The sequence below is a fragment of the Python bivittatus genome, unplaced genomic scaffold (assembly GCF_059951505.1).
Source record: "Python bivittatus isolate LINGU-HERP-01145 unplaced genomic scaffold, Pbiv_v1 ctg000220_np1212, whole genome shotgun sequence".
Lineage (NCBI taxonomy): Eukaryota > Metazoa > Chordata > Lepidosauria > Squamata > Pythonidae > Python > Python bivittatus.
Genome location: NW_028277048.1, coordinates 7884766 through 7908436, shown reverse-complemented (window position 1 = coordinate 7908436; position 23671 = coordinate 7884766). Strand labels below are relative to the sequence as shown.

At 42.2% G+C, this 23671-nt stretch overlaps 1 protein-coding gene across 2 annotated transcripts in view; it reads right to left on the bottom strand.

Moving 5' to 3' along the window:
* PLXNB3 (plexin B3) overlaps positions 1 to 23671 on the bottom strand; it is a 63401-nt gene that overhangs the window by 25685 nt on the left and 14045 nt on the right. For both annotated transcript variants that reach the window (XM_007420469.3, XM_088137771.1), the window contains exons 5-19: positions 14767 to 14892; positions 14037 to 14137; positions 13619 to 13751; positions 13155 to 13311; positions 11438 to 11546; positions 10380 to 10491; positions 10139 to 10273; positions 9656 to 9866; positions 7852 to 8024; positions 7296 to 7447; positions 5979 to 6084; positions 5608 to 5738; positions 5335 to 5511; positions 1204 to 1405; positions 550 to 789 (exon numbers count right to left, since the gene is read on the bottom strand). In XM_007420469.3, coding sequence (XP_007420531.2) covers positions 550 to 789; positions 1204 to 1405; positions 5335 to 5511; positions 5608 to 5738; positions 5979 to 6084; positions 7296 to 7447; positions 7852 to 8024; positions 9656 to 9866; positions 10139 to 10273; positions 10380 to 10491; positions 11438 to 11546; positions 13155 to 13311; positions 13619 to 13751; positions 14037 to 14137; positions 14767 to 14892 — 2265 coding nt within the window. The remainder of the gene's footprint in view (positions 1 to 549; positions 790 to 1203; positions 1406 to 5334; positions 5512 to 5607; positions 5739 to 5978; positions 6085 to 7295; positions 7448 to 7851; positions 8025 to 9655; positions 9867 to 10138; positions 10274 to 10379; positions 10492 to 11437; positions 11547 to 13154; positions 13312 to 13618; positions 13752 to 14036; positions 14138 to 14766; positions 14893 to 23671) is intronic.

Below are 23671 nucleotides of genomic sequence, written 5' to 3'. Positions count from 1 at the left end.
GCGAACCACCAAGCCAGTTATATACAGAGCTCACCGTGTATAAAAGTTCAGCTTTGTCTATCTGCCTGAGACAGCAAATAAAGTAAAAGCACCCTTCTGCCACCCACAAGGGAAGAAAAAGGATGAAGGTCAACAGCAAGCTGGCAGCTAGATATGGGAGTTGTCTGACCCTCCCACTTCAGCAGTTGTATCTCTCTGCAGATTCCCAAGACATACGACATTTTCTATATTACGCCTAGTACCAGCGGTTTAGATAGTACATACATTCAAAAATGGTGATTTAATTGTTCCAGTTTGTACTTTATTGTTTTTGGTAAAATGACCATTCTATTATATGAGAATCAATACACTACAGTGCAATTCCGTGCAATTCAGTTTATTGGACTTATGATGAATCCAGGTAGAAAGAAGGATGGGGGTTTCAGAAGCGCTAATAAGCAAGTTCTACTAAGAATCATCATGCTGAAAAGCAAGAAGGATTAGTGCCTCCTATCAAGCCCCCGCCCGCCTTCCACAATTCCTGTGTCTGCTTCCCCTAATCCCTCTTACCTCTATATCCAAGACATTGCCAGGTTTAAGACTAAAGGGGCGCCCAGTGGATTCCCGACCAGGCCAGCGCAGGTGGGGATTAGGTTTATAGGAGAAATCTTGGCCTCCGCTGGCATTGCTAAAAGGAACGTGGAATCCGTCTAGCTCAAAAACAAGGTGGCGGAAGTAAGCATTGGATGGTACAGCTGGCGATGGACAAAGGAGGAGAGCGGACGAATTAGCACAGCAAGGTTCCCAGCACTGTGAAGATACAAAAAAATGATGTCAGGCCCAGCCCAAGAACAACAGAGAAACAGTCCAGCCAAGTTCAGTTCTTTTATTGCTTACACCATATAGACAGAATCTTGACAGATTAAATCTGTATTACTCTAACCTAGTGGATATATCCTGGGAGATTCTAGGGAGTGGCTATCCTAAATCTCTCCCTCTTCCCACGATCCAGCTGAGGATTGTGTTGACTCTTGTCTCGCCCTGATTCCTGGAATGTGCTCCCTCCTTCCTGAGAACCTGCTGTGTTACTGTAGTCCATCACATTACCTCCCCCTTTGTAGACACATTCCACCATATCTGGTGAGGTGGCGGCAGCGGGGATGGCTGCTGAACTGAAGCCCCCAACCAAGTCACAACATTCTCTCTTCTCTTTCCCGCACTCACCTCTAACAGATCGCCCACCTCGACACAGGGCTGTGGGGATGTTGAGGACAGCGAGACATGAGGGCCGTGCAAGGAATCACAAGCTCTTTTCTTCCGGATGCTTCTCCCTGCCGATGCCTTCTCTCGCTCCAAAATGGCTTTGATGAGTGGTTGTTGCGCCACATCCAAATTAGTCCCCTCCACGTGGATGATCCTTCCGCCCCTGGGGAAAATGAGCATCCACAAAGATACGGCATGCCTGTGTCCCAGTCTTACACCACCCATCGGTCTGGCATAGCCATCACATTAACAAACTTAAGACTGAAGAGGCCCTGAATGTCTGAACTCAGCCTTAACTTTTAAGTTCTCCCCTTTGCTCCCCAATCCTGAAATTTCCTTGTGTCCCTATATTAACTGTCCACAGTTCTCTTGCTCTCTAAAACAACTCCCCCTACTGTGGCTTTGCATGGGAGTTCCATCCCAGAACGCCAGTCTGGTCCCACTTCTTCCTCTCCCTCAAACCCTAAGCTTAAACATTCCCCTTCCTGCAGAACACCGTGTTTTGCTGTAGTGCTCATCTTCTGGAGAAACAACGGTCTGGGTGTACTTACTACAACATTTCTAGCTATTTCTTCTGATACCGTTCCTCTCTTTCATTCTCCTTTCTCCCTCCCTTAGCAAAATTTAAGGCTAAACTAACTGAACACATATTTTCAGCTTTAATTTGACCCTATTACTAGTTTTTCAAATAAAGAGTTGGTCTGGGGGAAGATGCTGGTTGTTGTTTCATATAAAAAGAGCAGCAGGAGGCCGTGACCTGGCCCTCCCGCCACCCCACTGTCACTGCTCTTTAAAATGATTTCTTTTAAAAGGTTTTCTTTATCACACATTTATAAAAGCACCCTGAGTGTAAGTGCATATAAGTCCTAGCTGATGGGATGTGAGTTGGTAGCTTGCAAGGTAGTCTCTAGAGTAGAGATCCTACTTTGCACAGAATAGCATGAGCATGCTTAGGTAACACTGAGCTTTGGGGCCAATTGATCAAAATGTGCCCAAACTCACCATCTTTACTGTTAGCAGGGAATGCTGCCTGTGGCATGAATACGACTAAGGTAGACTAATCTACTCTTGCCCAATTTATTAAAAAGCTTTATTCTTTACCATCATTTGGTAGTGTTAGGAGTGGGTTCAGGGGAGGGGAATGGGCATGAAAAAAAGAAATGGAAGAAAATTAAGTGACAGTGGAATTATTGCATGAAGAAAAAAATGAGTCCTACTTTCCCCAGAAAGTCAATGGAGAAGCTGGCAGGGAAGGTTGCAAGTCACTGGAGTAAGTCTCCCCTACCTGCACACCCTCCCTCACCCACTTTGTGCTCGCACTGTGCCAGCCACTCGCATCCTTGCACACCCTTCCTGACCTTCGCCACGCCTCCCTCACACCCTCACCCTTCCCCTTGTGCCTGGGTCTTGCAATTTCCTGCCAGCTTCCCCACTGACTTGGTCATGGGAAGCTGTGCCTAGCGACCATGGCATTCAGTTAATGACGACAACCAGGACTGCAGGGATTGCTATCACTAAGCGATGCGGTTGCGCTTTACAACCACTTCACTTAGCAACAGAAATTCCAGACCCAATTACCATTGTAAGTTGAGGGCTATCAGTAATCTTGAATGAGGGGATGCTGGTAGAAGTATTTTAGAAATGGTTATAGGTATAACAATGATGAACCAAAACAAAAGCTGTGAATGTTAGTGTCCAAGAAAAAAAAATGAAAAAATGCTGTGAGTATATTGAAAAATGATAAGGGTGCACATGTAGATGGTTTAGAGAAACAAAGAAATGTGAAAATATGGGTGTGGTTTGCTTATGGAGTAGCTATATGACTGGTTAAAACTGTATGAGCAGATTGTACCTTTGTCTGGCAATTGGAAGAATGCCACAACTCTTTCCTATGTAAACAGAAAGTTAGCAAGAGTAAATGCAAAAACGATGTGGAAATTAGTTTGTTAAGTGTGCCTGGAAGGCGGTAGGCAGAATTCGGATTGAAAGGTTTCAAGACATGACAGTAAACAAAGTTAAAAGTGCAGTATGGCTTTAGACAGGGCAGGGAGTACTGATTTTTGCTCTTCACTGGTCTTTGAAAAATATGTGACTACTAGAAAGTTTATTAAGGCTGCTGATTTAGGGAAAGCATAAGAGAATGTGAATAGGCTTGAAATATGGGATATTTTCTACATATATAGAATTGAGGACTGGTGCTCAGTGTGGTAAGAGTGGTTTATGATGGAAGTAAAACATCCATGAGAATAAACACAATGCTTAGCAAATGGTTCAACATTGAGCAGGGAGTAAAACAATGATGTGTAATGTCCCCTTGTTTTTTAACATGCTGATGGATAAATATATAAGGAATGGTGTGCTACCATTAGAGGCATGTTGATCAAAGATGTGAATGTACATGTGCTTTTGTATGCAAAAGATGCTGTGCTGTTGTCCGAGAACTTGAATGGTTTGCAGCAAATGTGAGATAGGCTGTATGACCTGAGGGACCGACTCCTTCCAGTTGTTTCTACCTGTCCAATTTGATCTGGTACGTTGGGCATGCTACAGGTCCCGTCAGCCAAGGAATGTCGGCTGGTGGGGATTAGGAGGTGTGCCTTCTCTGGCATAGCCCCTGCCCTCTGGAACATTCTCCCTCCAGAGATTAGGATGGGCCCGACCCTGTTGGCCTTTTGTAAGACCCTGAAGACCTGGTTATGTGCCTGGGCCTGGGGCCCCAAGTGTGTTAAGGGCCCTGTTTTCTGGCTATATTGATAGCTAAGGTTATAATTTTCTTGGCTGATATACACATATATGTATACGTATACATACTGTATATATTTGTATCAGGTTTGTATTGGTTTTAACCATCTTTATGATTGTTTGCTGCCCAGAGTCACTTGTCTGAGATGGGCGGCTATAGAAATTGAATTAATTAATTAATTAATTAATTAATGAAACAAGCATGGAACAGAAAATTGATGTATCAAAAACAAGGTAGTTGAATTGGACCGGGAAAATGGAATGGACTGTTCCAAACTATCTATACATGGCAAGCACAGTAGATGAATTTTTACATCCTAGTACTATATTTATTAAAGATGGGAAAATTGGTGAAGGAATATTAAGATGTGCAAATGCTAGCAGAAATGGGTAATATGTGGCCTGTTGTGAGAAATGAATGCCTGTAAAAAGAACTGAAAAGGGCTGAGTACATGAGATATTTATGCCCTTTTGTTATAGAGAAATGAGGATTGGGTATGACAGGAGAAACATAGAAGTTGAATACAATGCAAAGGGGTTACATGTTCAGTTAGTTTGGTCATGCAGAGAAAAAGAAGAGAAACAAGTAGCAAAAACAAATATATGAAGGAAGAGCAAAAATGTTGGAGAAGAAGAGGAAGACTGAGAAATGTGAGAAGTTTAAAGAAATGGCTGGGTATGAAGCATTATGAGAGCCAGTTTGGTGTAGTGATTAAGGCTTAGAAACAGGGAGACCGTAAGTTCTAGTCCTGCCTTAGAGCCAGCTGGATGACCTTGGGCCAGTCACTTACTCTCAGCCCCAGGAAGCAGGCAAGGGCACAAACCACTTCTGAAAAACCTTGCCAAGAAAACTGCTGGGACTTATCCAGGCAGTCATCAGGAGTCAAGACTGACTCAAAAGCACACATATACACACACACACACATTAAAAAAGTATGAAGCATTATACAGACATGGTGGTAGCAAGGATGATTTACAAGGATCAAAAGTATGGAAAAGTATAGGGAATGGGGTTGGTGTACATTAGGCTTAGCTATATTTCCTTTCCTTTTTCTTATTTCATGCCTTTCATTTCTTTGTCTTACTGTGTCTTAATCCTTTTCTGTGCAAAGGGGAGCAGCATGAGGGTAAGTATGTATGGTTATGAAGGATGACAAAGGCAAGCCCCAGGTCTCCCTTCCCCCTCACCTGCAGGCAGACATGCTTTCTTTAAGATCATGCTGCTGAGATACAACTGTGTATCCTCTTGTAAAGAAGGCTGACCTTTTCTTTGCCAAACTGTTGTTTTATACCATGCAAGTTCATACAGTATTAACATGAGCTAGATAAGATCACCCTACAGGCTTTTACCCATGGAAGCTGGTGGATGGGAAGGCCCCAGTGAGCTGTGGATTTGGTGTATAAAGAAAGGATCTCTCCAGCAGTTCACGCTGCGCCATACCATACTCAACACGAACAGTTACCATCTGGGGCGTCAGGCTGGCACTTGTACGGCAAACAATGGTTGTGGGTTCTACAGGTTGCTCGCTGTTGGGATGGAAAGTAAAGAGGTAATATGAGGACTTGGGCAGTATTATGAGCAAATGAGGAGGAGAGAAGATGAAAAGAAGCCATTTTACTCACAGAATACAGGGCAGGTTGCCCACACTGACAGTAATCTCAGTGCCGGTCAGAAGGTCCTCACCAGAGATGGTTATTCGCGTCCCTCCAGCCATGGGACCAAGGCTGGGGTGCAGACTGAGAAGGATCGGATCCTGAGGATGAAAGCAACTATAAGCACTGTAGGCAGTGTTGGTGGGTATTCACTGCATCTAGCTTATCCCTCCTCCCCCCCGCCCCTGAATACCAACCACAACACAGGGGAAAGTTTTCTGTGTCCCAGGTACCTTGCAAACAAATGTGCCTAGCTCAGCCCATCCTTACACCCAGTTCTAAAGCTTCCTTAGAACAAACTCTGAATGTCCTCACTCCCTCCTCCTCTGTCAGACATTGACCTGGTAGGTGAAGTGGCTCTTGGAAATCCCTGGGGGGCGATCTCCTATGGTGACCTTAACAGGGCCAGATAACCCTCGTTTTCCAGGGGGGACATTACAGACAATCCTGTAAGAAAACAGCAAGAAGGCCCTATTATGGGAAAGCCTGCAGAAATTCACAGCAGAAATGCATTTTTAAAGCATGAAATCATATCAGGGGTGCAGGCTCTCGTGAGAACACCTTTTCAAAAGAAAGTTTCTAGTCTTTTGGTTGGCTAAGAACAATATAGTACAGAATCAGAAACAAGAGGAAGTTGAATTTTCAGCTTCTGTAAGTCATGATTGGATTTGGACATAATTCCAGAGTTTAAGTTCTGCTTGGCTATAGATTCAGCCTGGGATCCCAGCTGTGCTTTTTAGTATTTTCTCTGCCTTTCATCTGATGGGAATGTTAATGGCCACCTTCACAAGAGTGATGAGAACGAATGCTATGCCAATTACATAGCCTAATGCTACAGAAACAATTGCCTTCCCATATGGAAAGGTGGTGTTTGAAGCTTTTTCACTGGAAAAACAGTGTTAAGAGAAGCTTATAAAAGGTAGGTATGGATAGGTAAACTGGAGGTTCCCACTCCAAACAAAGACATACTGTTTCTTTAATATTAGAAGTTATTGGTATCCAAGAAACTAATTAGTAACAGAATCCAAATACATGAAAGAACTTCATCAGATGAAGTCAGCTGCTGTAGACGATTTTAGATCAGGCTTAGACAAATTCTTGAAACAGAAGAGATTAGTATTATAAAGACAACAAATCACTGACTAATTTTACATATTGTGCTAAACTGTGATTTGCTTATAGTTTGTGGAATAATCCACTGTTGATCAAACTCACATAACATGCTAAGCCATAAAGACTGGCTTTACAAACTGTAGTGGTTAGATTCAATCAACATGCTAAGCCAAAAACAAACAAGCCACATTTTAGCTTAGTGCAATATGTGTACTGAGTGATACTTGCTGGAAAGCAACAATTCAACCTGACTACTGTCAGCCTCCCTATTTTGTGTAAGAAACAAAATATGTTCTTGAAGCGATCCAGGAAGGCTAAATACAGAGAATGGTTCAGATATTTACATTTAATATCAGAATAAGAAGATGGCACATTCAACAATATCACCAGCTCATATAGCCTGATTCAGGCTCCAATAAGCAAAGTGATGTAATAAAATTAGTTGCAGCCAACTTCCTGGAAGGTCATATTTCTATACAACTCTAAACCAAATGCTCACTGCTTTGGTTTCAAAGAACTGGCAGCGCATGGGGAGTGGTCCTTACCGAGTGGAAACTATGTACTGGGCTGGATCAGGAGCACATGGCAGCCCAGCTACAAGCACACTACTGGCCACATCCTCAAAGCAGTGACCCAGGTTGGACCCTATCACAGTGAGAGCCACGTGTCCCTCCAAAGGTCCAGTGAGTGGATAGATCTAGGAAACAGGAATATGGCATTATGGCACTGCAACTCTAAACTAGCTGCTTCCTCCAAATTCTGTTAAAATAAAAGACAAAAATATTAGCACAAATGCCACAACCAAGCATGACTCCCATAATCTGGGGATGCAATTCCCAATGGAACTGAAGGATAACAGGTAACTGGATTGAGATAGTTAGCTTACCATGAACGAGCTTTGGCTCTACCTAATAAGTGAGCTACTGAGAAGCTGTGGGTACGTGCGTATATGGCAAACAAGATTATTTTTCACTCAAGTGGTAAATCTATATCTGAGGCTTCAGGGGAAAGTTCTCACATTCCTTCCTATATATATAAAAAAAATCTGCATGCAGAACAACTGGGCAACAAGACTATGGGCCCAGTGGTGTTGCTTCTCACCGAGTAGATGATGGGTGATGGGCAAGTAGCCACACCAACTTTGGAGGGACAGGAGTTCTCATAGACACAGCCAGCCTCCTCTTCCAGCTGGCACCAGACACAGTGGAAATGCTGGGGGGCAGCTTTGCAGCGGCTGCAGTCCAAACGGTCAACAGAACAGTTGTACAAAGTCACTGAGGGGAGGCAAAAAGACAAGAGGTGAATACTACTTTAACATTGTCCTGCTAAAACTGCCTTCTCTATTCCAGACATATCTCATTGCTATCCAGGGATGGTAAGCTAGTGCAAAGCCATGGGACCTTCAGCTGCAAAGGGCAGCAGGGCATTGACAGGGCATCCTCAGAGTTGGGAAAATCCAAGCTTAAAAAGTATTTTGCACTATATTTTAAGCTTCCATGAATTATGCATTTTTTAAAAAGATAACAAATATTTGTTTCTTTTGGATCATGTATGCACAATACTGTGCTTTTGGTTTTGATATTTTGGGAAAGGCTCTTGAGTGAAACCCAAACCATAATCAGCAACTTGCAATCTTAACTGTCCTCCTTTCTCTGCCCAGCTTTTAATTTTTTTTTTATTAAAAAAGAAACAGAGTATCAACAGAGCATTATGAATAAACAAATTCAAAATAAGAAAGATCATTACACAAGCAATGGGGAGAACTCTTGTATAATCTTAAGGAGAAAGACATTTGTATAGCTGAAAGGAACACTTGGTTAATACAGCAAAAATTTATAACAATTAAAAGTCTTTAATTAAAGGGATCTTTGAAACTTTAGTCTTGGGCTAATTTTTCAGCAGTTTTATAACCCACTCTTTCAAATCTTTTTGGTCTAAAGAAAAAGATATTTCAATTTTCCATCTTGCAGCATCAAATCTGGCAGGTAAGAGAAAACCCTGAACCTGTCTCAGAATCATAGAATACAAGAGTTGAAAGAGAAGATATTGATCATCTAATCCAATCCCCTTCCCAGTGCAGGAATCCACTAACCAGCCCTGAAAGGTGGTCATCCTTGTTCTGCTTTCAGTTTCAACAAACAACCGGTCCACCCTCTCTTATATGTGACAGTTCTTTAGACTACTGTAACTCATCAACATTCTCTATATACCCAACTCCTTTAATTCTTCCTCAAAGGGGTTGATTTCAAGACCCCTTATCATAAATTCCCTCCAAACCCACTCTCTTTTAAAACACAGTGCCTGGAACCAAACACAGTACATGGTACTCCAAGGGTGGTTTAACCAGGGCATAATACAATGGAACTATTATCTTTATGATCTGGATGCAACGCTTCCATCAATGCAGTCCCAGCCTAACTGGCCTTTCTAGACTATCTAACTAGATCTTTGTTAATCTGCATCAAAACAGAAGATAATTTCAAAATGATGAGTGGAGAAATTCTGAAGCCATATTATATTGTTAAAATTGTTACATGTATCTATACTTTTTGTTCTGTTAATCAGTTTAGCATAATAAAATTAAAAGAATTGATCACCAAAGATCATCTGAGAATTTTCCCCATTTTTTTCCAAAGCTTTGTCCAACAGGAGTAATTAAATGGGCGCTACAACTGAAAGTGGCAATAGCTAGCAATCTGAGTATAATTCTTCCAACAGAGTCTTGAAATTTTCAAATCATGTCACCAGCTTTTAATGTTTCATGATACACCGATCACAAAGATTCAGAACAGATTTTGAATCCATAGAGGGTAGAAGCCTGCTTTTCCCTTTTTAAAACTAAAACCAAAGATTTTCTTAAAGCAGATATCTGCACACATCACAAAACCAAAACTCCATCCCTTACCATACAAATCTCCATGGCTATCAAGGCGTTGGTCATCCCCCACTGTGACGAAGAGAGGCACACGCAGTTCTGGGACAGCTTGGGTGTAGCTATATGTTTGCGACTGACACTTCACACGATGGGATGTTTCCTCACCCCTTTCTTCCAGGGATGCTGGAACAAAAATCAGGGTCCCTTCCACTTCCAGTACACAGGAGACTGTTGCTGGATCCTAAAGGATGGAGAAAGGGCACAACAGGGCTCTGTACACATTATCTGTTCTCCCCAATTTTGCCCACAAAGTTGGCCCACCTTTAATCCCACATTCCTAGGAATCATAGCCATCCTTCCAATAAATGACAATATCCAGAATTCTTTAAGGGAGAAGCGCTTTCAGCATATTTCACTTTGTCCGGAAGATGAGCCCAGGTATCCCAAAGCAGAAGAATTTTCTCAAACCCTCCCTTTTTCACACCCACGACTCTCCTGAGGATTCCGAATTACCTTGCTTATCACTAAGTGCAGATTCCAGGCCACCAGGTTTATTGGCATTTCAACACTGACAGGAATCAGGGGGACTTCTCCATCCCCTCCCACCCTGGGACAGGCAGCTCGACCCCGGGGTTCTTCAGCCAATGCCTAGGAGAAATGGAAAGATTAGGTGTAGCAGCAAGCTTCCTGTTCCCTCCTGCCCATTTGCTCTGGAAAGCTAGGAGGCCCATGCTTTGAAGTGTATATTACTCACCTTGTGATTGTAGACAAGCCCCTCTCTGTTTGGGCAGGGCCCTTCAGGGACACAATGATGACTAGATGGACACCAATGGCACATCCAGGGGCTGTCTACACATGTTCCACATCTATTGAAGAAAGGAGGATCAAAGAAAAACCACCTTTAACTAAGATTATGTGAGATCAGCAAGGTAGGAAAAGCATGGCTTTTGGATCCAATCCCTTAACCTAGGGTTTCTCGACCAAGGCATTTTGAAGATGTGTGGACTTCAACTCCCATAATTTCCCAGCCAGCCATGCTGGCTAGGGAATTCTGGGAGTTGAAGTCCACACATCTTCAAGTTGCCAAGAGAAACACTGCCTTAACCATAGCTCCACTTTGGGTCATGTGACTGGGAAGGAAGAGGGAAGGGGGCTTAGCATAGAGAAATCAGCAGTATTCCAAGCGGCTGCCCAAACGTCTCTCCCATATACAGTTTGGTCCAGCCCATTTTTAACCTGATTTTTCTCTTGTCAATCACTTCCCCCATGGCAACTTTGGTTATGTTCTGTTCACTTTTAGGAAACTTATCCTGCTGATGTTCAGAATCTCAGTCCCTTGTACATAACCTTTTCAGTATCCCATTGGGTTGGAAAGAATAATAAGGAGGGTATATTCCTAAGAAATTCAGCCTATTGAGAATAACTTCTTATCTGTCTTTTTCTTAAGCAGGTAGGTTTCTCCTATTTAGGGCAGCAAAGTAATTCAAAGATTAAACTTTTCACCCAGAGCTAGCTGAGGAAGGTGATCTTGATGTGAGGGGAAGGCTTCATGTCCTGGGGGGCAGGGGTGTACGCACACTTGGAAGTCACCAGGATAAATTATGAAAGATGAGAAAATATAGGTGTAGCTGTGTAATTTGCACACTGTAGAAGAAGATATTAGTATTCAACTTTCCATATGCAGAAATCCAATCTTTTAGTACAAGAATAGCATACAGTGCTGCTTTAATGTAAGGCTTCTTGTTAATCACCAACCTGTAGCCTTTGCTACCCCCACCACCCCACCTCCATCCCCACTCAACATTCGCTCACGGGGTGGAATCAGCAAGTTGGCTCAGGGCATTACAGTCGTAGAAGGAAAATCCCAGGGAGGTTATGACAACATCCTGGAACATCAGAGCTAATACCACAGTCACATGGTCTGAGGAAGAGAAAGGAAAGGTACTTCAGGTCAATTTGTCCCCCATCCAAGTAACCAGCAAGAAGGATGGTGTACTTGTCACACATGCCCACACACACCTACACAAACAACAAGCCTCTCATGTTCTTGAAATATCTTCCCCTGTGCTGAAAGACCTTCTGAATTAATTTAATAAATTTGTTATAGCCCATAATTTATTATATAACTATATAATGCAAATACATATATAACTCTTAATAGCTTTGCTTGGTTTCTTGTAACTTCCAAAGCAATGACTATAGCTTGGCTTGGGATCTTAAAGATGGGCAGCAAAGGGAACCCAAGTAGGCTTTTGAAACCTGGAGTAAAGAATGTGCATAATGTGCAGCCATCAAAGCAGGATAAATACAATAAATGAACAAGAGGAAATGCTGTTACTGATATGACTGGGGTGCACCACTTCAGACTGCAGGTTAGGACTGACATGTTGGGCAGGTCCACCTTACATGGAAATCTCTCTGGACAGAAAACTAGCATGACAGGGAAACCAGAGCAGCAAGCTTGCTCCTGACTTGCTTGATCTGGATTTTTTTTTAATGCGGAATGATGGGCAAGTGACCAAAGTCCTAATCAAGAGTCCAAAGGGGAACAACCTAGGCAAGGATACAATCTCAGCAAGATCTAAGTCTCTCTTCTGGTGGACCTACTCAGACTAAGAACCAGAAGCAGAACCAAAATTGTTAAAGTGTTAAAATGTTGGAGACATTTGTATGTTTGTTAGGTCTCTATATACACATTTGCAAGAATAGGCAGAGCAAGAAGACTGGTAGTTTGAGTGTCATACAATGGTCTGTCTAGACAATATGGAAGACCTTGCTAGTGGAACTGAAGGCAGCTCCCGCTGTGCCATCTGACTAAGGCAGGGAAATGATTTGCACACACAAATCTTACTGGCTCAGAGCAAATGCTTAAAATCAGTTCATTACTTCCTTAAGATATTTTAACCATTTTCTTTGTATCTGAGCGGGCTCATAAGAGAGGAAGACAAGGAAATTTCATTCCTTTAAAAAAATAGTACTTCTTCATCCTAATGTGCATGACCAGAAAGCAATAACTAAGGCTGCCAACTTTTCAAGGTGTGTGTGTGCTGCTGCTGTGATTTTGATTTTAACAGTGACCTGATTTGCAGATGTTGAGCAAAGTCAAATATTTATCAACATACAGGCAACTCCTAGATTTGAGAAGGGCCTGATGCTAACTTTCCACCTAACATTTTATTTATACACACACACACACCAGTTTGGGGAATCATGATCAGTCAGGACACCATACCATGAAAGGAGTAGGCTTGTCTGCTCCAGTGCTCTCACTGGCTGGGCAGCCCCAAAGGCATCATCTGATTGGCTAAGATTGCTTCTATTCTAACTGTTAGGGAAATAATTTAAATTAAAATGACACATAGCTAAAGCCTCAATTGCTGATGCAACACTTTTCCATCTAGCATACTATGACTTTTCACCACTGCAGTTCCACTGTATCTCTAGTGCTTCTGGCTAAAATCACCCTCATTAAGGAGCACTAGGATGCAATGTGGTCAGTGTAGGAGCCATATGTAAGTCCCTCGCTCACCTTTGCCTTCTTGGATAGGTGGCACCTGCTCAGGAACAGGGGATGAGCAGCGAATCCAGGAGTCTTGCAGCTGGGCCTGGCTTTCTTGAGTTCCAAATGCACAGTGGTAATGCTCTCCCTTACCCAGTGCAGGGAGATTGGGAACCAGCAAGGAGATCTGAGTTGGGCAGGAAACACACATTATTTTCTTGGAATACAGTGCAATTAAGGCTTATGCTTTTAATGTGGAAGACGAAGCAATTTATAAATTTGAGTGAGATACTAATTCATGCAGAATCTCTCTTAACAATAGTACCCTGTGGCACATGGGGGAAAACAGGCTTGAGATTAATCCAAGCAATGTGAAGAACTTAATTTAAATTTGCAAAACTTAATTTACATGTGCAAATATTCAGAGGATGATGGCCAGCTCAGCTGTTAAATCGTAATAAATCCACTCCTCAATTTGTAGCTGTCTCACTCACCTCTGTTTGTTTTTCTCGACTCTGATTGGCTGGTAAAATTTGTTCCACTCTCAAGCATTGGCTCTCATCTCCATAGCTCCAGAGCCAGTGATTGGCCAGCCCATGGCGCTCACATTCCAATTTCCGGGTACACCTGCCAATCATATTAGAGATGAAGAGAAAAAAGCTGGTTTTGTATAACATGCTAGACTAAAATAGGATTGGCTACTTGTAGCTCAAAGTTTTGTATTCTGTAGACCCAGCCAGCATAGTTGAGTTATGATTCAGTGTATTGAGTGCATCCAGGCAACTGGATTAAATTCAATAGACCATAGTTCAGTTAACAATGGAACAAGGTGTTGTGCAGCCCTGTCAGAATCCATCTCTCTTCTTTTAAAGCAACCCCTTCATATTCTTCATTCTCTCAACAGAGGCCCACCTGCTCTGCAGGACACACCAGCCACAAAAGGGGTCTTGAGCATGCAGGCATGAGGCACAGTCCTGGAAATTAGGGCATTCTGAGACTGGGATCTTGGACACCTGAGTTAGAGAGTCAACAATATATTATTACTGGTTTTGTTTGTATGGATAGGAAAAGTTATTCACATTGTACCTTTATAGCAGATACAAGCAGAAGAATCTATCTAATTTGCATCAAGTTTTCTACCAGACTATATAAATGGCAAATCTATTCTGAAGACAATGCTTGCTGGCTTGTTTTAGCAGAATTTGAAGAGTATAGAGGCAGATGAAAGATCTAAATAAGAAAACGGGGTAAGAGCAAGGGATAAAAGGAGCGGCTTCTGATTCGGCTGGAACTGATCCACAGAAAAGTTCCTGGTATGGCAAGTCGTAATTACACAGGTTGCCTGTGTTAAGCTGGAGTGTAAACAAAAATAAAATAAAAGAGTTCTCAAGGCTTATGGTGGTTGCCAACGGCAGGGCTCAACCCTGTAATATTCATAATATGTATAATCTAATAAGGGGAAATAATTTACCTCTGAGCTAATGGTAAGTATACAAACAACAACCTATGCTGTGGTTTTTATATAAAAATACTCCCAGGTAGAAAAGAAAACAACGAACAACAGGTTTTCGTAAGCCCAGATATAGTGCAGAATTTCCATTCTGACGAATGGATGGGAAACAGTGACAAATTGATGGCTCACCTGTGAAGCTGTCATCACATACAGGTGGGCCCCACTACTGTCAAGTAGCAGGTCTGAGTTGACAGGAGAGTTCTGGCCAGTGGAGATTGTGCTGTAGGTCTGTGCCACGGAGCCATTCAGATAAATCTAAATAAAACAGTAAAAACATCGCTACCTGTTCTCAGAACATTGAGTACAGCGATCTCTAACCTGAAGCCATCCAGATGTGTTTGGGCTTTAGCTCCCAGAAATCCCAACCAGCAACCCCCAGCTACATCCAGAGGGCTCTCTAGTGTGGATGTTGACTTAGAGCATATACCACCAAGGAAATCTCTCTCCCTCTCTCCCTGTGCCTTCTCCTGGCAACTGCCTGGACAAGTCCCTGCAGTTTTCATGGCAAGGTTCTCTGGAAGTGGTTTGCCCTTGTCTACTTCCTAGAGCTGGGAGAGTGACTGGACCAAGGTCACCCAGCTGGCTTTGTGCCTAAGGCGGGACTAGAACTCACAATCTCCTAGTTTCTAGCTTGGTGCCTTAACCACTACACTAAACTGGCTCTCAAGGAGTTCTCTACACTACATACGTATACACATATGTCTCTAGTACAGTCCACCCCTATTAAGTGGTCTGTAATTTTTTCCCATAAGTTCTATCAATGGTCTCTCTCAAAATGAATAATGTGTTGTTTCAGATTGGTGCCTGCTCTGGCTACATGTTCACAATGCCATGGTATTGCTGCGGGGAACAGCTGTTCTAAGTTGAGGCTCTGTAAATATATATTATGGTGGGGCTGGGAGGAGGACAGACTTGTTTTTAAGGGGCAGACTCATATAACTGCACCTTGGGCTGGACCCATTCATTCCCTCTTTTTAGCAGCCCTTTTAAATTCCATTTAAAACCAGGGAGGGTGTCCAGGTGTATTTTGAAGGTGTGTAGCAATACCTATGATGTTCTGTGATCCCCTGGAACAGCTTTTCCTACTGGTCCCTGTCAGTGCTGTTCATGAAAGATGGGAGTGGGATGGTTCTGACACAACTGGAAAAGGCCACTCTGGGAAAGACAGCTTTGGAAAATGGGCCAAAGGTCTTTAAAATAAGGGGTTGTTCGGCTGGTTACAGTGAGGTGGGTTGATAATTTACATTTATGATGTACAATGCCCTAACCTGAGTGGATGGTGGAAAAATTCTGTAAAAGAAATAAAAGCCATGTACATTAAAGCATTCTGAAGCTGCTCGAAAAAGTTAATTATGAAATCTATAGATAAACAGGTGCTTCTTTTATCTAAACTGGCTTGGTTTGTAAGACTTCCCTTGCAGCTGAAAGAGACATCAAGAAGCTGAGAAATTAAGGCTAAAGATCTAAATGAAGACATTCTCCCCATGGTAGCAAAACTAAATAATGAACAGTTTGCTGGCCTTGAATAACGTCCCAACATGTGATGCCTGAAGCAGTCACTGCACCTCAAACTTGCAGTAGGACCAGCCATTTTGGTATTATCTGAAAAACAACATGAACTGATATACAGTGGTACCTCGGGCTACGAACGCCTCTGTTAACGAACTTTTCGGGTTACAACCAGCTCCGGCCGCAAAAATTTACCTCGGTTTGCGAACTCCGCCTCAGGGTACGAGCAGGATACGCGGCCATTTTCCCTCCCGTGACACGGTCCGCGGCCATTTTTCTGCCCCGACATGTGGTCTGCGGCCATTTTTCCACCCCGACATGTGGTCTGCGGCCATTTTTCCGCCCCTGACACGTGGTCCGCGGCCATTTTCCCGCTCCTGACATGTGGTCCGCGGCCATTTTCCACCCCTGACACGTGGTCGTAGGGAGGGGGACTCTCCCTCCAAGCAATAACCGCCTCCCTGTCCTCCACGCCAGAATGGATTAACGGTAATTACATTGAACCTTATGGGGAAATTTCCTTCGGGTTGCGACCAATTCGGGGTGCGACCAGAGTCATGGAACGAATTAAGTTCGTAAACCGAGGTTCCACTGTACTGAAGAGAAGCACCAAAGCTCCATTTCCCTTCCCCCAAGACTTGCAACCTTTTCCTGTAGAGTTCTTGCTTGTTTTGCTTTTTGTAAAGAGAAGGATATGGTTGACACCTAGGATCCAGCTGCTGGGTTTTAAGCTAACTCTGCAGGATGGAGTAAAAAAAACAATACAGCAGTTGTGGCAATGCAATCAAAGCCCCATTCCCTTTGCGTGTGCGTATGATGTCAACCCACATACAAAAGGGGTAGGGCTTTGACTGCACTGCTGTGGCCCCAATCTTCACTTTTTAAAAACTCCCCGCCTTGCTGACACTACTGCAGCTCAGAACACCTTATATTAATACAAACGTGATGGTAATTTGAAGTGTTTTCATTTTTCTGTATGCTTTAGCGGAATTGTGTTTTGTACTTCCAAGGCGTTTCCCTGAAAGAGCTCAGCCCTTAAAGGAAACATAGAAAAATTAAAGTTAATAGGCACCCCACAGAAATTAAAAAAACAAGTGGGGCAGCTCAAGTCTGGTGGCCTGCCTATTCATACACCCCAAGGCTTTGGTGTGTCTCCAAGAGTCCTATCATGGACCACCAAATTTCACTAGCAAACCACTCATCAAATTTTATTGGCAAACAGCTCAGAAACAGACTCTTAAACATCTGAATAGGCCAGGGTTTGGGGGGGGGGAAGCTGACAAATAAATAAATACTAGCTGTTGTTGTATAATTTTCAATTTAAATAATTTCTGTTTGTTCATAGAACAGATGAATCCAGAATTGTCACTCAAGACACAAATGATCAGGGACAGAGTATATTTTGGACATGTGATGCAAAGACCCAGCACCCTTGAGAAGTCCATAAAAATGTTGGGAAAAGTTGAAGGAAAATGAAGAGGAAGATGAGCATGGGCTCAGTTATGATAGCAACGAATGCACCATTCAGAGACCTAAAAGGCCAAACTGGAGGCAGAATGTCTTGGACAGAATCCATCTTTGTGGTTGTAGAAGTCAACACTGAGTTGATGGCACTTAATCAATTACTGACAATATAGATTTGAGTAAGTTTGGAGGTTTGGAAAACTGTAACTTCAGTTTTAAGGAAAAATGTTCTGGGGCAACAATGGCAAAAATACATGTGATATTTACTAAAGCTTTTCTACTTTTCTTGAACTCTTGTAAACATTCACTTGCCATAGGGAGAATATTCATTTTATTTATTACTATATTCAATTTGTTAAATATTAATTTAAATCCTGCTTTTTAAATTCTGTCTTGGTTCTCAGCACTCTGCATTATTAAGGTTGAAGTCCTAAACAAACTTATTTAAGAACAAACTCCACTAACACAAGAGGGTTTCTTTTTGAGAATAAAAGCAGAAAGCTGTGCTGTAACATTGCTGTATAAAACTGACCTCTATAAAAACATTCAGCAAGGATACCATGCAGAATTAAAACTCATATACTACAATAAGAATGTAAAATCTAAAACATGAATATCAAAAGCTGGAACATTTTGCACTATAAATTCCAGAAAAAAATCCATAATCATGTGAAGGTACACAACAGGGAATAGCACTCAGATGGGCTCCAGATGTTTTAGATTACAACTCTGATAATTCCTGACTACTGGACACATCGGCTTGGCTTATGGATGTTCTCCAAAATATTCGTACATCACCAAATTGCCTATCTTGGGTCTAGAATGTACAACCATCTGAACTGGCCTGTTCAACCCGGTTCTGATGCCTTTGACTGGCAACAGTGAACGCTTCTAACTGTGGCCCTTTTAACTGCATGCTGCAAATTCTGAGTTTGGGAGTAAGACAAATGCTATACTACTAAGCTACCCCATTTCAGCCCTTTACCCATATGGGCTAGTTTCACATCATATGTTTGTTTGGTCTGCTTTTCATTGGTTGAATCCAGACATCATAGTTTGTAAATTATAGGTTATGGTTTAGACTGAGGTATGAAACCAGCCTTTATAGGTTGTTCAGCAAAGCATGGTGTGATGTGAGAATCCAGCCATCCATTCCATGCTTTTGTTTTGGGATAGCTGTTCTATGGAGTAATTTGTCATGGTGTGTTTCTTTTTCTGGCTATGGGTTCATAGCTTCAATGCTTTACCAGCCCATAAAGATCACAGGCGGGTGCAAGGTGTAATTTATTCTAGCTCATTCCATATACCTCCTACTTCCTTGCCTAGTATTCTTCAAACAAGTGTTCTTAAGATGGGTTGGACTCCCTGGCTAGCAGTTATGGGATTTGGTGTCCAATACGCCTGTAAGATGCCTATGTGAGAAAAGTTATCCTTGACTGTTAGCTTCCAAGCCTATCAAACATGACTTTTTTTTTCTTTAGTTGCAAAGGAATGTTAAAATGTATGAGAGAAGAGAAAGCTAATGGGCACTTCAAAATATTACAGTGAAGCCTTGTTTTAATGAACCATTTGGAAGGAGGTGTGTCTGTTATTCCCATGTCCGTTAAATATGAAAGCATGTCATTCTGGTGATCTATGTCATCCACATAATGATGTCATTCTGCAAATGATGTAAGTTCTGCCATTTCCTTAATTGACATTATTGATGTAAATGATATAATATGCATCAATTGCAGATTGACATCATTACAGAAATGGTATAAATCTTATCATGGAAGTTGTAAAATTAAGATAATTCAACTTGCCTTCTCTAGACTACTCCAGATACAGTGGACTTATCCATTATTTTGTGTGTGTGTGTGTGTGTGTCTGGAAGGAAATTTGGTCCGTTGCAACCAACATTCTCTAAATGGGGTGGGGGGAAGTCTGTTAAATCAAAGTTTCACTTATTCTGAAATGCAGTGCTTGGAGATATTTCTCTGGGGGATTTTTTTCCCAGGTGAAAAACTGCAAGCATAGCCACTGGCAATCTTCTCCCACTCAGTTTTCTATCAATAGCAATCTCAGCCATAAATTTGCAAATGCTTTATGAGAAGGCAGGCTGCAGCAGCAATGAGGAACATATTGATGCAAGGGAGGCCTTTGTGTGGGAAAGCCTGACCAGATAAGACACACAGCTGGAATGGTGTGTTCACGGAGCTAGGCACGTTTGTGCCTCAAGCACTCTCTCATCCTGTTGTGTTAGAAGGAGCAATCTCTCAAGTAATCGCAGCATAATGAAACCTCTTTCTCAACAGTAACATGGGAGATACTTTCTCAAAAGTTAACATGATGTTAACTAATTCTGCAACTCTATACATGCTTACTTTGAAGTGAGCCCCACTGAGTTCAAGGAAAGTTCCTTTCAGCCAAATAACTACCGGACTGGATGCTGCACTAACAGTGTGGTAGCTCCAGCCTGGGAGAGACACCAGTTCAGTTCCTATCTAAGACATGAAGATCACTGGCTGATTCCAGGCCACTGACTTCATTCATATTTTATGCTAAAACACAGTGTATTGAATCAACCTGGGTGCCTTCAACATGTTAAGCTCAAAACCATGATTTACAAAACCACAATTAGCTGAATCAAACATGCTAACCTGGAACCAACCCAAACACATTTTTTTATAACACACTGAAGCCTGCTTTGCATTAAAAGTAATCCTAAAGCAGCTTAGCCATCATTTCTCAGCCTAAATCTACTTCAAACACTGAGGATAAAACAGGATAAAAGCAATCTCATACATACAGTGCTCTGGACAGGTAGGAGGAAGGGTGAAATACCTTGGGATAGCAGCACCAAATGTAACCCAGATTTGATTTAAATATGCCTGGTTCAGCCTATAACCAGAATTATGCACACTTATGCATTAAAAATACATACTTATGCTTTAAAAATCTTCCCAGACTTGGCGTCTAGAGAAAGCAATCAGGTTTTCATATATATCTGAATATAATTTCCTTATTTTGCAAAACATATCCTGCAAAATCAGCTTAAGTAAGTAATAATGTAAAACCAGCCTAGAGAAGTAATATTTTTCTATTTAAAAAAATATTTATTCACAACAAGGCTCTTTATAACAGATCAATTTTAAACAGATACAGCCTTTCATATGGTTGCAACTAAAAAAAAAAACACAGGCAAAACTATTGGAGGGAGGGATGTCCTAAAACAAGGTGAAGAAAGGAGGTAGTAAAAGGTATCTCTTTTACAGGTACTGAGCATTTGCAAGAAATGGGTGTTGGGGAGAGATTCCAAGGAAAAAAGGCATCAAGGGGAAAAAGAAAGATGAGAAATTAGTAATTCAGTTATGTAGAGCAGAAAGGATTTTAAAAAGCAAATAAAGAGAAAATTTAGATAAGCAATCAAACAATGGAGGGTTCAAAAAAAGAAGTAGTAAAGGGTAATTCTAGAAAAGGCTTTCATTGTGCAATCACTCCACCTCAATCAAATATGGCATTGTCTTGCCACTTTTACAGCATTCCTTTATTTTCTCACTGCTTCTTTTTTTACCTCCAAAAAGCCAGGAAGGAAGAAAAGACAGAAAAGCATCAAACTGGTATTTGATCGGAATACTGTCTCCCTAGAAGACAAGCTTGAGAAGAGGGAACCAACAAAAGAGTATAAGGAAGTTGTAATGTAGACAAAAAAGTAATATGGAGGAGGCAGGTAACAGAAAGCAGAACTGAGACTATGACAAACCAAGAAATGGCAACATAGAAAATAGAAATAATAATCCATCAGCTTGGAAAAAATATCAGAAAGTATCGGACTATTATCAATAGTCAAAATCAACAGAGCTATGTGGATGAGGAATCTTGGGAGTAGTCGTCCAACCACCTGGAAAAAACCAAGTTGGGGAAGCCTGGAATAGACCCAGACCAGTATGTCCAGGACCAACAGTCCTCAGGATACATAAAACCTGTCCAAACATGCAGCTCTCAAGGGATCAGTTAAGGCAGGAGTGTAAGTAAAGCTCCCTGGGATTCAAGGCAAACCTTTCAAACAGGGTATCAATGGCAAGAGAGGTCAGATGCTGAGGCCCTCCACCTTGACAATTGAGAGTGGGTGGGAGAAAGGGGAGAGGACCCTTCTTCCCTGCAACACAGAACAGTAGAGGAGGGCTGAATCCCATAAGGGTTTTCCCTGTAGAGAGTGAGGAAGATGACCTTGACCTTGAGATATGCAGGAACCATTACCTAGGCAAAAGGGGCTGAAACATTCTTTAAGTCCAGAACAATGAGATAACATCTGAAAGCACTTCAGGCAGACACCTCCCTAATGCATTGAATAAGGAGGGGGAGGAGGAGGTACAACATAATCAGACTTGCAAATTTCTGCTATTATAGCCAATCTCAATCCTGAGGTGCTGCTGGGCTATCAGCTGACTCAGCGGCTGTGGCTTTTCCTCCCTTGCTTCCTCTTCTCTTCCATTCTGCTATAGCTTTTCTTGGGGTGCCAGACTTCAGCTACAAAAATCTGAGCAACCACTAGATGGTGATACAGAAACCCTCTTTGCAGGTCGTAGTGGTCATTTGGATTTTTGCAGCCTAGATACAGTAAGCCTTATTGGATGAAGGCGTGGCGCTAGGAATGTGCAGCAGAGGGAGTCTGATGGCCCAAGCTGCTACCTCCCATTTTTTTATTTATAAGGCTGCCCAACTCTGTGTCACTGAGGTAAGGCTTCTGGCAAATGTTGGTCTCTCCCCAGGTAGCCAGCTGAGAAAAGGGCGGGGGGAGGTGTCAAATCCTCACCACCTTGACATTATCTTGGTCACTTGGGGCCTGCCATTATCTCTCAATCTAACCCACCTTCAGGGCAGCTCTGAGGGTCAAGCAGGAGAAGAAAAAACTTGTGTTGAGATGCTGGAGAAAAGGCATTGGGGTATGTCCTATCACAAGCAAATCTGGGCTTTCCTGCAATCCAGGATGTGAGAAAGGTCTGGGTAGAAAGACAAATAGTGGGTTGTGAATTGGCTAGAAGGAAAATATGTCTAGCTGCTCTCAGATTGCTGGAGCATTTCCCCTCCATTTACAGAGCTCACTGCATCCCCAGCCTGTTCAAGAATGCTCCTTTTTGCTGGTACCAAAGGTAGTGTTGAAAAGCAGTGTGTCTATGCTATCGAGGCCTATAGTTGTGGGCTTCCTTCTCTCCCAAAGAATACCTGAATTTAGGGGTGCTAAATTCAGGTATTCTTTGTTCCCAAGGTCACACTGGGCTTTCAAAAACCAAGACTCCACAAGAAATGGGCAGAATCGAGAGAGAAACTACATGTGTTTTCTTTAGACTTAAGTAACATTAAATAATTACAATTTGGAGGTTGTTTTAGGACTGCATCCAAGCTTTGAGGGCCACGGGTAGCTCTGTGACTTCAGCAAATGCCCTTCGGTGCTAAATCCGATGGTTGCTGAAACACCTTTTTTCAGGGACAGTCTGCCTTCCAGCAAAGCAGCTTTGTAGTGGTTTGAATAACAAAGGAAAAAGAGAAAAATGCTTAAGAAGATTATTGGGAAAGAATGCACAGCCCCAGTATCCCAAATGAGTGAAACTGAGAAAGTGCAGAGCAAAACACTGATTTCCCAATAGGTCATTCCAATCAGAAATAACAACAGAGATAAGCAGAGATACTAGGAAAATCAACCAAAGTCAGAGATAGTTCAAAAGAAGACCAAAGAGGGATAAAGGAATGTTAGAAAAGTGACTCCTGTAATGTTCAGGTGGCGAAATGGAGAATCTGCACTCTCTTTGGGAGAAAAGAATTAGCTAACAATCACATTAATCATTCCTAATATGAAAGAAGAAGGCTGCCCTCGTGCTGACATCTTGGGAGCCTAAGCTGCAGGAAACACTAAGAAGTCTTTATCCCCAAAACAGACATAAGACTAGAGTAATTCCCACTTCAAGCCAGGAGCAACACCAGAAAAAAGACCCTGGTTGGCAGAGGTCATTCTTAGAAAAGCAAGGATTTATCCCTGCTGTGCAAAATGATAATATACTCAACTTGAAAAAGGGAAAAT